Below are 15,659 nucleotides of genomic sequence, written 5' to 3'. Positions count from 1 at the left end.
AGGACCTCAACTGATCTGTAGAACTGTGTAATAAAGCTTTGGAATCAGACGTAATTTGATTCCCAGTTCTGCTGATTACAGGCTATATGATCTTGGTTCACTTATTAGACCTCAGTGATACTGTTTTTCTTATTTGGAAAATGTTATTACTATATATAAAACAATACAATAATACAATACTTATAATTCCTTGGAGGGGTAAATAAGATAGCACATGAGAAGTACTTTGCTTTCACAAGGATCTGCTTCAGAAAATGACAATCCTTTTAATTCATCTACCAATAGTGTTCCCCATTTAAAAAATTAATCAAATACACATCTCTTTAACTGCCAGTTCAACTTTGATTGTCCTGAAATGACCAAGGCTGTACCCTGAGTGTAATTCCAAGCAACATTTTAAAACAGATTTTTAGTTGGCCTGCTCAACCTTTCTGTAGGTAAACATGTTATTCGATTTAACATAACTTGTGGGCCCCCCCTTTTTTTTTACTACTTTCCTTGACCCCTAGAAGTCTAGGGGTGCAAGGCTGAGAAATAGTGTCATTATTCCTGCTTTGGCTTCTAAATTGGACAGGTCTAAATCAATGGAAATACATCTTCAGAGCTATGTGTTTGGAGAGAGGGAGCATTGCTTAGTGAAAAAGCATGTTCTTTAGAGCCCAACAGGTTTACGTTTAACTCCTGTCTTCTGTTTGCTTATTGTGTGAGTCGGGACAAGTTCCTTAACCTCTCCCAAGTCCCAGTTTCAGCTTCTATAAAATGGGAATAATTCCTGCTTTACAAAGTTGTCATGAGAATCAAATGAGATTACAATAAAGCCCTAGCACACAGCATCTGATACATAGCAGGCCTTCAATTAAATGATGGCTGTTACTTGTATTAGTTTTGGGAGTCCAGCCAAATTTCCAAGTTTATTATTAGTGTGAGAGTGCTTGTTGGTTTTAAAATTAGAATTATTTTTCATGCCCCCAAAATAGGTATGAGTAAATGTGGCAATTCTAACTTCTAGGGATTGTACTGATTAAAGAAATTACTATATATTAAGACCAGGAAGCAGGACCTCTGAGTTCTACTATGGTTGGTTTATTCATTTATCTGTGCATTCAGTCAACGTTACTCAAAGCCTACAATGTGCCAAGCATGGTCTCTGGCCCAGGGGATACAGTGAATAAGACCTGATTCTTGTCCTCAAGATGCTTTTTCAGACAGGTACTCATCAAGACCTCTGCCCCACCCTTGTTTGCTGATTATCCTTCATGGTTTCACTTACTCTTCTATCTAGTAGAGATGCCATGGTTCATTCCTTCTGCCACCCTTAGCAACACCTGGAAATCTCTGTGTTGTTGTTTTCCCACTGCATTTACTTTATATATGCTTAACTCTGGATCAATGTAACCATCTACCTTCTGTCCAAGATAACCCAGATAGCTATAGAAAATGATGCAATTACATAGGTTGGAATCGCTGCACATAGCCCAGCTCAGCTCTCAGAGCCACTTAATAAATCCTTGTGGTCCTGGCCATTCATTTTTACTGGTCTCTATATCCCATGATCTGGTCTCGTTTACCTCTTCAGCCTCATCTGTCTGCTCTCTTCCTCTCCCTGTACACTGAGTATTATACACACACTGCTTGCAATTCCCTACACACACCATGACATTTCTGGCCTCCCTGACTTTGCTCATGGCATCCCCCAGTCCTGTGGGGGGTGGGGGTGGGGGGAAGCCCTGATCAGCATGGATTCAAGTAGCCAGTTTCTAGGCAGACACATCTCTAGAGTAGAGGTGAGTACCTCAAATTAGCATAGCTAGATGATATGAATATCCATTTCTTCCATTTTGTGATTAATAAGCAACTTTGATTATAATTTGGCTTTTTAAATAGATTTTTTATAGGAAGAAAATATACTGGCAGTTGTAGTTTGCATTATAAATTGATAGACCCTGGTTTGCACATCCATCTTCTATGAGTTTAGTTACTGTGGTCACTCCTTTTGAGTCTCTTAGTTAAAATTGAATTTCTGGACAGGAAAGGCCAGGATAAAACTGCTAAGCCCACATAGCACCAAAGAAATTCGCAGGCCTCCTGAGACAATGGATTTATCTCACCTCCCTACATCAACAATGACTTTTAAAGACCTTTACAGTTCTGAGATCATCACTACTTCATGAGAAAGGGAGAAGAAAAAAAAAAAAAAAAAAACTTGAATGTGACCTATTCTAGTGGAATGTCCCTAATAGATACATATTTTCTTGTTAAAAACATCCTTGTAACAATATCTAATTTCCTTTCTTCTAAAGCTTTTCTTTCTAAGCAGCCTCTGCAATTATAACTTGATCTCCTAAATGGGCCTGGCCCCAGAGGAAGGGACAACTTTATGCCTGTGCCCAGTGTTTAGGGTAGTCAGACCAGATATAGCTCCTATTATACCATATCAGTAAGTCTCTTATCAGTTTACAGGAAGGTAATCAAAGCCTAATCAAGCCTGAGGGGAAAGCTGCTGGTCCTATAAAGCAACAAAGTGAGCTGAAAGACTTAGCAGAAATTCAATTGCCCAGGAAATATAGAATATTAAATTATAATAAGAATATTTACCATTTATGAATGCTTATCATGATGTTTATCTCATTTAATTCTTGCAAAAGCCCTATGAGCACCCATTTTAAAGATGAATAAATTAAAGATTAGGTAAGTTAACTGACCTGACCAAGCTGATAAATGGAAAAGTGATTTGAGCATAGGTCTATCTGCCTCCAAAGCCACTTTTATTTATTTATTTACTTATTTTTAAAGATTTTATTTATTCATTTGACAGAGACACAGTGAGAGAGGGAATACAAGCAGGGGGAGTGGGAGAGGGAGAAGCAGGCTTCCCGCTGAGCAGGGAGCCCGATGCGGGGCTCGATCCCAGGACCCTGGGATCAGGACCTGAGCCGAAGGCAGACGCTTAACAGTTGCTTAACGACTGAGCCACCCAGGCGCCCCTCCAAAGCCACCTTTTAAGCCACCTTTTAACCATTGTGCAACACTGACTCCATCAACTAAGTCCATTCATTCACTTATTCACCAAATATTTATTGGACACTTACACTGTGTTAAACATTAGAAATATAAGGATGAATAAAAACGCTTGCTGTGAAGACCTTACAATTAAGTAGCCAGGAGTATAATATAAAAATACATATAATTGTTTTAGATGCAGTCATAAAATATGAGCAACAGAGATACAAAAAATGTCTACAAGTGTTACTTGGAAGTAGGTAGGGGACAGTGGGAAATTTCCATAGAGAATATGACAGTTGAGCCAGGCCATTAAAGGGTAAATAAACTGTCACCATGTGGGTAAGATTACTCTGGCAAAGAGAGCTGTGTGGAGGGAAGAGGTTCGTAGGTGAAATCCAGAATGGTGCACTGGAGGGGCTGCAGATGTTTGATCGGAGGGGTGGCAAGAGGAGGCCAGATGGGGGGGAAGAGGCCTCTTGGGCCACACTAAGGAGTTTGGGTGTTACGCAGCAGGAAATGGAGAGTCGAACAGAATTTTGAGGAGAGTAGCAACATGATTAGATTTGATTTTAGATTTCTCGATAAACACAACTATAGGGAAGGTACTACGAAGTGGAGACGTTTACATGGAAGACTATGGTGAGCTTGCTACTGTGTATGATCTGGTCATTATATTTCTATTAATACAGTACATGCTTGTGCTCTCCTAAGACCACCCGGATATCTTCCTTTGAAAAATAGCACACAACAACCTCCTTAATTATGTACAAGTGAACTGATTTTTTGAGAGGTGTATGTTGGAGGGATTGTGTGTGTGGGGGGGTAAAATGTATTTGTGTCTAGCATTTCAGCCTGTTACGAGATTCTTTTGAAATGGGATTGTATCATCTATCAAATTAGCTCTCCCTTTCAGTTTTCGATCATTTTCAAATACAGCAACAATGCTTTCTAATTCTGTTTCAATATAGATACACTATTCACTGTCTATAGTATAAAGTTCAAACCCTTTATTATAATATATAAAAGACTGATAACATTTTGATGACAATCTTTCCAGCTCATCTCAAGCCCCTTTCTACACACCTTATGTTTTATTCACATCAAACTACTTTTGGTTCTGTTCAGGCCTTTTCAAATGTCTGTACCTTTGCCCATGCTGTTCCATCTATCCTAAAGACCATCCTGCCCCCTAGAAAGGATTCCTCACTTATCATGTTTTATATTGCTCTAATACAATATTATCCTGAGCCATTATGATCACCTTAAATTTGTCTCCTGTGGGCCTTGGTTGGAAGGGGAGGGCTCAATCCTATTTCCTTTTTTTGTCCTGAGACATCAAACATAGTGGATGGGATATTGTTGGAGCTAACTAAATTACATCTACTTTGCAGAATGAAATAATAGCATACTAAAAATAAAAAGCATGAACATCTTTTGTTGCCCTGCTTTGTAAATTACCGAACAATCAACAGTTAACTGCTCTGCTGCCTTCCTTAGCAAGGGTTTATTGACCATAGGGAGCTCTAGTTTTTAGAACAGCAAAAAATTTGACTCTCACTAGCTCTTTTTAGGAAAGCTATTAAAGCAAAGTCCTAAACTTCCACCCTCCCTAGTGATCATTTTAGTCCTTCTAGGCACTAATGGATCAAGCATTGACAAAAACAATTAGTAAATGTATATAGCAAACATTTTTTTTTTATTTGAATTGTGATTTTGAATTTGACTAGAATTTTTCTCTTTTAAGCTATAATATTGAGCAGTGTCTCCAACATGGTTTCGATTAGAATATAATAACTCAGGATCAGGAACTAGAACCCTTTAAAAATTAAGCGATGATACCACTTCCCTATTAGCTGAATATAGTGCTATTACAGTTCTGAAAAATTAGGAGGCCATTCTTGGTGTTTTTAAAAATCTGCATTTTTAATGTAACCTAGTGCTAAACACTTGGGTCTGTGGAGCAATGAAGGACTAATAGCTGTGATATATGCACTGTGATTTCATATACCACACGAGGTTGAAAAGCTGCTTCTAGCCATGGGTGTTTGCTGTGGAACTTGTTTAGATAGAGCATGTTGATAAGATCAATTTCTGAGTGTCTTTGGTTTTTCATAGAATATACGTTATATCCTCAGGTTTTTATCTTGTTTTGAAGAGTTCTATACTTTCTTGACTGGTCTCATTTTTAGAAAGATGTAAATCTATGAAAGCACCAGGATAAATTTAAACATTGTGGTTAAACCTGTATTTAAACACATCTTTCCAGGGCCTGAATGTTTTTAAATGCTTCCACACTGGGGGGAAAAGATTTTTAGAATGATTCTTACAATTAACTGTTTTTTTTTTTATTAAAATCTCCAAATTAACAATCTTTTAAAACTAGAATAAAGATATATACCCATAATAAATTAGTGTTGGTTGTACTTTTAAAATACAGCATTGAAGTTTCCTGAGGAGCATTTTCTAGGACCAAAATCTAATGTTTTACACTATAACAAATTTACAAATAGGGTCCACTGTTCCCTTTGCCTCCTTGCTTTCTGCCTCCATGCCTATTTTGCTATGCAAAAGCTTTATGTCAATTTACTTTTTGAGCCATTTAAGACCAAACCAAATTATTCCTCCAGCACATTTTAAACAATCCCTTAAAGACCTCTTTTTCTTGGCTATGTTTCCAATCTTGGCTTATCACTATAATATTTCATGCTCCATGCTTCTGAAAAAATTCAATATTCAAGAACAAAGTAATCCAGAGCTTTACTTCATTTCAGTCTTTTTATGTCCTAGGGCTGTCCCAACTCAATGACCCAGTTTTTATTGTGTCACATCTCACTGTCTGTTGCTGACTGCGACCAGCTTGCCTAATCCTTTTCCTGTCCCTTATCAGTTTTCCCTTAATTCAAAAATCTTTTCTTTTTTTTTAATTTTTTGCACTTCTTTCACAGCTTTTAGGTTTTGTTTTGTTTTGTTTTTTTCCTCCTTAGGAGATTCAGTGTACCTGTGGTAGCCACTCAGAAATACAAAGATGAATGGGTAACCAAGGTCCATAAGTCTGTCCTTATCAAAATTTTCATTGTACTATCTTTAGAAGTGTGAGTGGTAAATGGCAGAAAGTGGATATTATAATTTGGCATCATGCATCAAGAGTCCTTAAAAATGTTCATACCCTGTGATCCAGCAATTTCACTTCTGAGAATCTAGCTTATTAATTAAAAAGAGTCATTTAAGATGTAGAAAAAGCAACATACATGAGATCTCATTACAATGTTATGTATAAAAGCAAAAGAAGAAAACAATGCAAATATCCAATAGGAGAGAAGTTTAAAAAATTAGCATCTATCTCTTCGATGGAATATTGTGCAATCATTTAAGATGATGACTATGTGACCAGGTAGAAAGATGGGTAAATATTTATGTTTTCAGAAAAACAGAGTGCAAAATTGTAAGTGCCAATGATCACAACTATGTTTTTAAAATTTACAAAGGGAAAACAGCAGGGAAACATGACATTTGCTGAAGTGCTTATTTTAGGGTGGTAGAATTAGAGATGATTTTTCTTTACTCTCAAAATCTTGATTAAATTTCTTTTAAAAGTTGAGTTTTTAAAAGCTATAATTTTAACTGATGTAAATTAAGAACCTATTTAGGTTATGTCAAATAAAATGTGTAAGACTATTTCAGATAGAGCTCTATTTAAGTCTAGTAATAAACTAACAACTGGCAAGGGGCAATAAGACAGTGAGGGCGTCATTGTGTTTAGCATTGTGTGTAACCCGCAAAAAAATTGCATTAGGAAAAAACTTTCAATACCTATTTTAAAATATAAAGTGATTTTTTTAAAACTTTGTTCTCTCCAGAGTTACTTCCATCAAATCAACATCTAATCCAAACTTTCAATCCATTTCCACAGTCTTCAGAGAGACCTTTCTGGAACCTCAATCTGTTTGTGATACTCCACTGTTTAAATCACTCAGGGATTCAGAATATTAAAATTTTTAGCTTACTAGCTGCTCCCAAGCTTCTCTCTTTTTTTTTTTTAAGATTTTATTTATTTATTTGATAGAGAGAGACAGCGAGAGAGGGACTACAAGTAGGGGGAGTGGGAGAGGGAGAAGTAGGCTTCCCACGGAGCAGGGAGCCCAATGTGGGGCTTGATCCCAGGACTCTGGGATCATGACCGGAGCCGAAGGCAGACACCTAATGACTGAGCCACCCAGGTGCCCTGCAAGCTTCTCTATCTTATTCTGTGTCCTTTCTTCTCATGTACCCTCCCCACCAACTTCACCAAACTCCATGTAGTACCTGAAACTATACTCTGAGTCACTATTATCTCTGTCTCTTCATCCTGAAATGAACAGTTAATACCTACTCATTCTTCAAATCTCAAGTGTTCCTTTGGGAAGGCTTCTCAGATTCTCCATCTTCTCTATGTCCCTTCTCCGTAATCCCGCAGTGCCCATTATATTGTGCTATCACTCATTTGTTCATCTGCCTTTCCTACCAGACAGTACATTTGTTCTTGTTCACAGGCAAGTGCAAGTATGTATGTGTTTAACCACACTCCCAGCACCCCTCACCATGTTCCCTTCCTGTGCTCTGACAATGAGAGGAATAGCATCTGCTAAGTAATGTTGATGAAGGGCCAACATACTAATAATCCCGGACACTAGATGCTAGGAACAAAGAGGGGAGATGTGCTGGAAGTGAAGGACTGTTATCTGTCAGCTACTTATCAGGTAGAAATTGTTCAGTGCATCTCCCTGATGAAGTTAGACTTTCCTACTTTGTCTTAGGGATGTCTTGCAAATATTGTACCTCCCACATCATACAGCTGAGCAGCGGGAGTGGTCTTAGTTGTCTGGAACCCTCCCCTATGCCCTTTCATATACTAGGCATTCAAACACATGATGATAAAAATCCAATTTTTAAAAATCATTCTGATCTACAGAAATTTGCATCCACCTTGTCTGTGATGAGAAAAAGCCTCTGGAATAAAAAACATGTGAAAGACAAAATACTTGTGAAGGTCAACATCCTAACGAGAAATTTTCAGAACAGTGTTGTGGACTCCTACAGAGAGATGTAGTAGGAATTAAGAAGAGACAAACTTATTCAAATAAAATAAAAACAAGGACTGCATGAACTCCAAAAGTTGACATGTAAATATCTTCTCTCCCTCAATTTTCATATGCTTCCATAGGGAACCAGGTATCCTCCAACAGGAAATATTTTTCAGCCTGACACAAAATCAGGGTTTCATAGTTTAGAGGAAAAAACAAATGACTTGGTCATGTTCTCAATTGACTTTCTTTCTTTTTCCCACCCTTATTATATTTGCATTTTAAGCAATATATTTACTATAGCAAAAAAAATTTTATAGAAAATTTTAATAAATCATTTTACCAAAATTTTTATAGCCTTTAAATTTTTTTGATTGACTCTAATATTTTAGCTATTAATCTTTTAAAACTAAATTAAAGTTTAAATGTATCAGAGGCTCTGATATTTAAGATGAAAGTCTGGAAACAGCTGTTAAATAGTCTTTCTTGATCATCCCTTGATTTATCTGCTTCAAAGACTTAATGTTCTTATTTTATATTTTCTTATAGAATCACCTATCTATTCCCATCTGGAAACAAATGCAAACAAATGTAAGTTTTAGAAAAATATCCAAACATTATTGTATTTTGAATTTCAAATTATTGGAGTATATCGAGTAACTACTTTAGTAGAAGGGAGAAGTTAAACAGCCAGTGCATCCAGGGAGAAGTCTTTGACTGAACTTTATATATAATAATAGGAAGCAGAAATAATAAAATTAGCACAATTAATTTAGTCAGGTGTAATTAAGAATGGGAAGTAAAAACATTTTCAAAAATTAAGCAATATAAGAATAAGCAAAACAGGGGGATACTAGGACAAGCCGGAATCACAGAAAATGAAAACTGAAAGGAATTCTTTTTAATGTAACTACAACGGTCTCTCAGTAAAATACATTACTTATAAAGGCACATTTCCCTGTAGGAAAGAAGAAAATATTATATCTCTGAAGACAATCCAATAATCACTAAAAATAATGTTCAGATATACCCATGCAGCTTTATTCTTAACAGAACTTCCTTAAATAGGTTTCTCCTATTAGCAAGGGAACATGCTGATTTAAGATCATGAGTATAGTCCCCTTGCCTATCTCAGCACTCACTGTGTATTAAGAAGAACCCTACTTTTCAAGTCAAACCTCATGTAAATTTACTGGCTATGAGTTCTTCAGTGAACACTGATTTAGTAGATGAGATCACAAGGGTTAATGTGCCTAGTTCAGTGCTCACTACATAAAAGGCTCTCTAATGTATATATTTTTCTCTTTCCTTCCCTGACAACCCTGTAATAAAAATAATAAACCCATAGCCTGAAAGAATTATACGAGACAGGAATGATTTGTTGCAAATACTTTAACATAAATATTTCATAATTTACTATAAAGACATCTTGCACACCACCACTATAAAGTCATCTTGCACACCACCATGAACATGGTTTTATAAAAATTACAATTTTATGATTTCCTAAATACCATGATAATCCACCTGTTTTTAACCTCAGTATAAAAGCTAAGAGTAGGGTTAGAATTTAACCCTAGCAGACATGAAAATTTGGTGTCTTGATTTACAAATATAGTTTAATACACCAGAATATTGACAAGAATTGCCATGTGCTTCAGATATACTGCCAAGACACGAACAGCCAACAAGTTTAAAAGAAATATACACATTTCTAGTTTTAGGTGCTAACTAGAAATATCCCCGTAAGGTTGGTAAACTGTGACTACCAACACCAGTTTCTACACACCTGAAAAGTGGGCAAAAATATTAAGATATTTAGCACAAGGTGGACAATATCTAGGCTTTGGGGTTGACTTCCTATTTTCATGTACTGTACAGTCATCATTGCCCCCAACTTTGGAATTTCAGACCTAGAGAATATACAGTTCAAAACACTTGCTTTGTCCTTCTCATGCTAGAACTCTGATGTTTTCCTCTTTACAGTCTGGTAGAAAAGCTGATCTTTCAGCTTTTCACTCAACAGCATTGAGTCAAATCTCTTCTATACAGGATCTCACTCTTGTCATGCCCCCTCTATATGCAGAGAGCCGGTCAAAGTCTTGGAGGTGGAAACGAGTTGCCAACTGATTTACCATTTTCCTCAGGGTAAGAAAGGCTGAAACAACTTGGAAAGTAAGGAACAAAGTGAAGATGATGTGTATCGCTTTTTCCAAGGGCAGATTTGTTAGGCCTTCATTAAAGAGCAAGAAGAGAATTAAAGGCAGCTGCAATAAAAGGCTCAAAAGCCAAAAGCCAGCCAACTCAGGAACCTGCAATGACACATAGCAAGAGTAATCAGATCAGTAAAGGACAGTCTTTTGTTTATACAGATCAGCACTATGAACCTACATTATGAGCTCTGTAATTCAAAAGGAATATAACATGGTCCTTGTCCTCAAAGAATTTACAGTCTAGATTAAAAGTGAAAACTAACTGATGCAGCAATGCTAGAATGATATACCTTAGTGAATTATTAAACGCACCACTTAGTGGTATGAACTAAATACTAAAAGAAATAAGACAAGAGAGTGATTAGGGTAGGTAAAAGAAAGAATCCAAGGATGTAGGCTTTTAAAGTTGGGTAGAAGGAGGAAGAGACAAGAAAGTAAGTAAGCAAAGATGTGGAATGGGGATGACTAGGAATCAACATGTCAGCCTGGAATGGATGCCTGCGTAGGGAAATAGCAAAAAATACAGTGAGGCCTGTGGGTGGAACCTAATTATGAAGGGCCTAGAAAACCAGAGAAATCTTCAGGCATTATCCCTAAGCTCTGGTAACTGTAAATACTTAGGCAGCATGACGATTCAGAAAACGTGTGCCTGGCATAAGATTCCTGAATTTATAATTTCCCCCCATTTTCATAATCAGGATTTAAACATGTTTAGTTGACCAAGTATTTTCAAGACTGGTGAGAAGAGGGAAAACTGTCAATTCTTAAGTATTTATTTACTATGTTCAGGTACTTTATACAAATTATTTCATTTAATCCCAACAAAACTTGGAGTAAATATTTTCCCCATTTTATATACAAAGAAACCAAGGCTCAAGAGATTCAGCCAACAGACTACAGTGACAGAAATAGTCAAGTTGGAGGCAGGCCTTTGCTCCTTCCACCACCTCTCTCTGCCTTTTCCTCGCTATGAAAACCATATTGCCTTTACAGGTTGCACTGAAAGAAAGGGAAGAAGAGCCTACCTTTTCCTGTAGGTTCCCCATGTAGCCCAGATACAACCTGATAGCTTCAATTAAGGTTATTAAGATGATAACAGTGACCACAATGAATTTGTAGTAATCGGGCAGGATTGAATACTAAAAAAAAAAACCAAAAAAACAAAACACACAAAAATAAACATGTTTGTATAATCTCACATGTAGTAAAACTGACCTGAAATAGAAAACAAATATTAAGAACTTTAATTTTATTGACAATGTAACAATGCCAGGGATGGGCAGAAGAGATCTCAGCAGAAGTATTAAAGCACAGACTTACCTTCATCTGAAGCATCATAATGCTGCTTACCCACCAAAGTGGGAAAAAGTAAGTGTTAAAATAAAGTGACATCTGCAATGCCAAACTGGACACCATTTCATTATCTACAAAAGAAACAGAGAAAAAGAACAAACTCTTCATCTTGGTCACTGCCCTGTAAGTCCTTTAGTTTCTTAAAATTAATAACTACAGTGTTGGTTCAACAAAACTCCAAATTTTAAGCCTATTTATAATCACTTGACAATGAAAGGAAATATTCATCACAATACTATTTAATTCATGTATTGAGTTCTTGGGGGTATGTTTCATATTTTTCAATTACTTTATCATTTTTGCCATTACAGCCTGTCGACTTTTTTGCACACCATTGGTATAGATTAATTGTGGAATATCAGTATGAATCCTATTGAACAGATAATAATGATCATTACCTCTTTTGTAGAGTTCTATGCGAAGAGCCTATAAAATACATAAAAACTAATCTCTCACATAAAAACTAATCTCATACAAAAACTAAATTATAGACATACCCCTCTTCAGCATACCCTAATCCCACCCATTCATTAATACTCAATTTAATGCCACTTTTCCCACAAATCCTTTCTTGATCCTATTCTCGCACCCCAGCAAAAATCTCTTCCCCTCTAGGTACTTATCTCTAACCTGTGTGTAAGAAAGTGTTAGCAAAGAACCACATCCCCTCACTCTAGACACAGTCTAGTGTGCTGAAGAGATCATGAGCTTTGGAGTCCAAGTAAACCCGTAACTCCTCAAATACCCCTGTAACCCTGGATGCCAGACTTGGGATAAGTTATTGAACCTTTTTGATTAATTTCTCAATCAGAAATTGTCTCAATTTCTTCATCTGTAAAATGGTAACATTGAAAGTACCTCACAGTTTGCTTGTGAAGATTAGAGACAGAATTATTTCACCCTACCACGCCTGGTACTTAGTAGGCACTCATTAACATTAGTTCCCTTTCCTTCTCTTTTACTTAATACACAGCCTCATTGTAAGCACAGACTACATTCTACCCAAATGTGAGACCCTTAGAGAACCTAAAACCTTGCTTTATACAGGGTACATACCAAATATGCATAAGCAGAATGACTGAATTAATGGAAACGTAATGTCATAAAGACATCAATGTAGCCATTTGTGATACGTGAGCTTCATTTATCTAAGGCTGACTGCAAGATGCCTTTTGCTTCTATGTAAGGGAGAAGGGTCCCAAATTAAGAATTTGATTTTTTAAATTAAACCCTTCAAATACATCCTAAATTTGACTAAATTCTAACAGTTTAAAAACAGATATGTATTTTGAAATCAATTGCCCTAAATGTAAGAATTTATAAAGGCTCCAAAATAAATTTCTTAAAAACAGATTTTTTTCTCCACAGCTGACTATATGTCATTTAATAATTTTAAAATATAAGAAATAATCATGGACTCTCACAGCAAGGTTTCCTTTAGCTTTTTTCTGTTATTATGATCTACTTTTGCTTATATTTATTTTTATTTTGCTTATTCCTATTTTTTAAATTATCACTGATAAAGAATGAATTCTTAAAATTTGTTAAACTTGAAGGCAAATCACCAGCCTAGGATTTTTTTTTTCATAACAACAGTACAACTCTTGGTCAGTGGACAGGGTAATGGTATACACTTGTAAATACAGTGCAAATAATCAAACCTACTTTGGATTCACAAGGAAGAAAATGTGGGAAAAAAAATGATAAATTAGTTAAGCTGAAAATTTTAGTATGTTTGGAGCAGGAACTAGTCAAATTTTGCAAAGAAGTTTTTATGTTAAGAAATTGTGTACATGAGCATCTTAAGAGTTATGCTATGTCTGTATTTCAGCATTTCAAACTTATAATCAAGCAACTGAAAATCAAGTTAATATGTAAATGAACCTTGAAAGCACAAGACATGAATTTACTAAATTTTGCAAAAGTACAAGCTGAGTTCTGTAAACGGAATTTAAATTAAAACATTATATAAATCAGGGGTAGGCAAACTACCAGCCAGCTGCCTGTTTTTGTATAGCAAGTGAGCTAAAAATGGTTTTTCACATTTTTAATCAAAGAATAATATTTGGTGACACTGAAAATCACATGAAATTCAAATTTTAGTGTCCATAAATAAAGTTTTATTGGAACACTGCCTCATCTATGCATTTACCATTATCTACGCATGCCACAGGGACCTATGGCCTGCAAAGTCTAAAATACTTGCTACCTGGCCCTTTACAGAAAATGTCCGCTGACCTGTGATACTTTACATCATCAGATTTCAGCGCCTGTTAAGCCTTAGCTTTAGCATCAGAAACTTAACCTCATTTTTCACATTGATTTCTCTGTACATCCTAAATCTTTAAGAGGCCTAAATTCAGGGTGAGAACAATGCAACTATGGGAATTTACTTTTCTCTGCTCGCTTTTAAAAATCCCTAAACCAAGCAAGAGGAAAAGATTGCTATTCCCTAGCAGAGCTTAGTGATAAAAACCACATGGATCTGGTTGATAGTACGCTATCATCATGATTTAAGAAGGGGAAACTGGGAGAAAACTGAGTGATCACTTGCCGTCAAGTTGAATGCAGCACCGTGGTATTTTTTACCAGATTTAGGGTAAGAGTTATACATGGGGCATGGGGGTTGGAGACGGCAGGGAAGGGAGCGAGCTCTGTTGAAAGCGAGGCTAGTGTGGCTGCTGCCATGCCGAAGTGGACAGCGGTTTTTAAAACGATCATTAAAGCAATTCTTTCCACTTCTTCCATAAGAGCAAAGGAGAAGATATTTTAACCAGGGTGGGGAGTGGGAAGAGGAGACTGCCTGGGCTGTTTTCACTCGAACCTGGCCCGAAAAGCCAGGGCGGCAGTCGCAGAGGAAAAACACCGTCGGCCTTCGCGAAGGATGCGAAACCGGACATGGGCTGCGAAGGCGGATTTTTATATTTTTAGTTCTTAAGGAAGGCTGGCGCCACCTCAGCTGCTCGGCTTACACTTCGCCGGCCAGGCCGCAGCACCGCCAGCTCAGGACCCGCCGGGCATACAGGCCTGGAGGTGTCCCAGTCCCCACCCAGCCCAAGGCTCGGCCCCTCCTCCAGAGCGCTTCCCCGCAGTGCGGAGAACCAGCTGAAGGCGAGGCCGCCATTTTAGGTCCGGGCAAAATCTGGCCACTCCCAAACCGGCGCCAAATCCCCCGCAGGCCATAGCCGCTGCGCTGGGCCTCGCCCACTCACCCGGACCCTCGCTGTACTCCGGCCCGGTCCGGTTGGAGTCACTGAACACGGTCCGGCTGAAATTTCCCAACCGCTGGCGGACCGGATCCGGCAGCTCCATGCCCGGGCCTCGGTACAGCTTACAGCTAGGTCTGCGGACGCAGCCTCCTTCTGCGGTTCCCACGGCAACCGGGCGGTGCGAGATGCTGGGGCCCAGGCGCACGCGCGGCCGCACTGCGGGGCAGAGGAGCGGGGCGCGAGCGCCTGGAAAGCAGAGGTGTGGTGAGAGTCGCGTCCTGCCTGGCGCCTCAGCCGGGTGTGGAACGGCAGATTCCTTAGTCCTGTTTTAAGCCCCACCATCTTTTTTTTGTTAATCTTAAAAGCCAATAGAAATAATAATAAATGACCCGAGGTTGGATTGTGATACAAGGAGCTCTCACACCTTGCCAGTGCGATGTAAGCTTTCTGGAAGGAAATACAGAACGAATGTAGAGCTTAAAGAATGTTCACCACCTGATGGTTCCTTTCCTAGGAATATATATTTTTAAATTTGTATTATTTTATCATTAACATATACTGTGTAGGCATGTAAATAAAATATTTTAAATAATGTATAATATATATATAATATATATTCCTAGAACTCTGTGTGTGTATGTACATATATGTATATACATACACACACATCCCCACATTTGATGGAATATATTGCTGCATCTTAAAAAAAACTTGCTTGCAAAGAAAATTTGATTAAATGGATTAGCTTTAAGTAAAAATTAAAAAAAATAAGAAAAACAGTAGAAGTGAACCTAATTTTGCAAAATGTGTGTGTGAATATG

General features: G+C 37.5%; 1 protein-coding gene across 1 annotated transcript; it reads right to left on the bottom strand.

The window, feature by feature from the left end:
• Positions 1-8,944: 8,944 nt before the first annotated feature.
• Positions 8,945-15,075, bottom strand: TMEM17 (transmembrane protein 17). The gene is made up of 4 exons (XM_035001459.1): positions 14,842-15,075; positions 11,597-11,700; positions 11,302-11,415; positions 8,945-10,375 (listed from the first exon to the last, which is right to left on the bottom strand). The coding sequence occupies exons 1-4, from the start codon at positions 14,939-14,941 to the stop codon at positions 10,097-10,099; spliced, it is 597 nt and encodes a 198-aa protein (XP_034857350.1). The 5' UTR covers positions 14,942-15,075; the 3' UTR covers positions 8,945-10,096.
• Between the last annotated feature and the right edge of the window lie 584 nt (positions 15,076-15,659).

Source organism: Mirounga leonina, unplaced genomic scaffold (assembly GCF_011800145.1).
Source record: "Mirounga leonina isolate KUSES-001 unplaced genomic scaffold, KU_Mleo_1.0 Mir_125, whole genome shotgun sequence".
Classification (NCBI taxonomy): Eukaryota; Metazoa; Chordata; class Mammalia; order Carnivora; family Phocidae; genus Mirounga; species Mirounga leonina.
The sequence above is the reverse complement of the archived record's forward strand: the minus strand, read 5'-3'. Positions and strand labels throughout refer to the sequence as shown.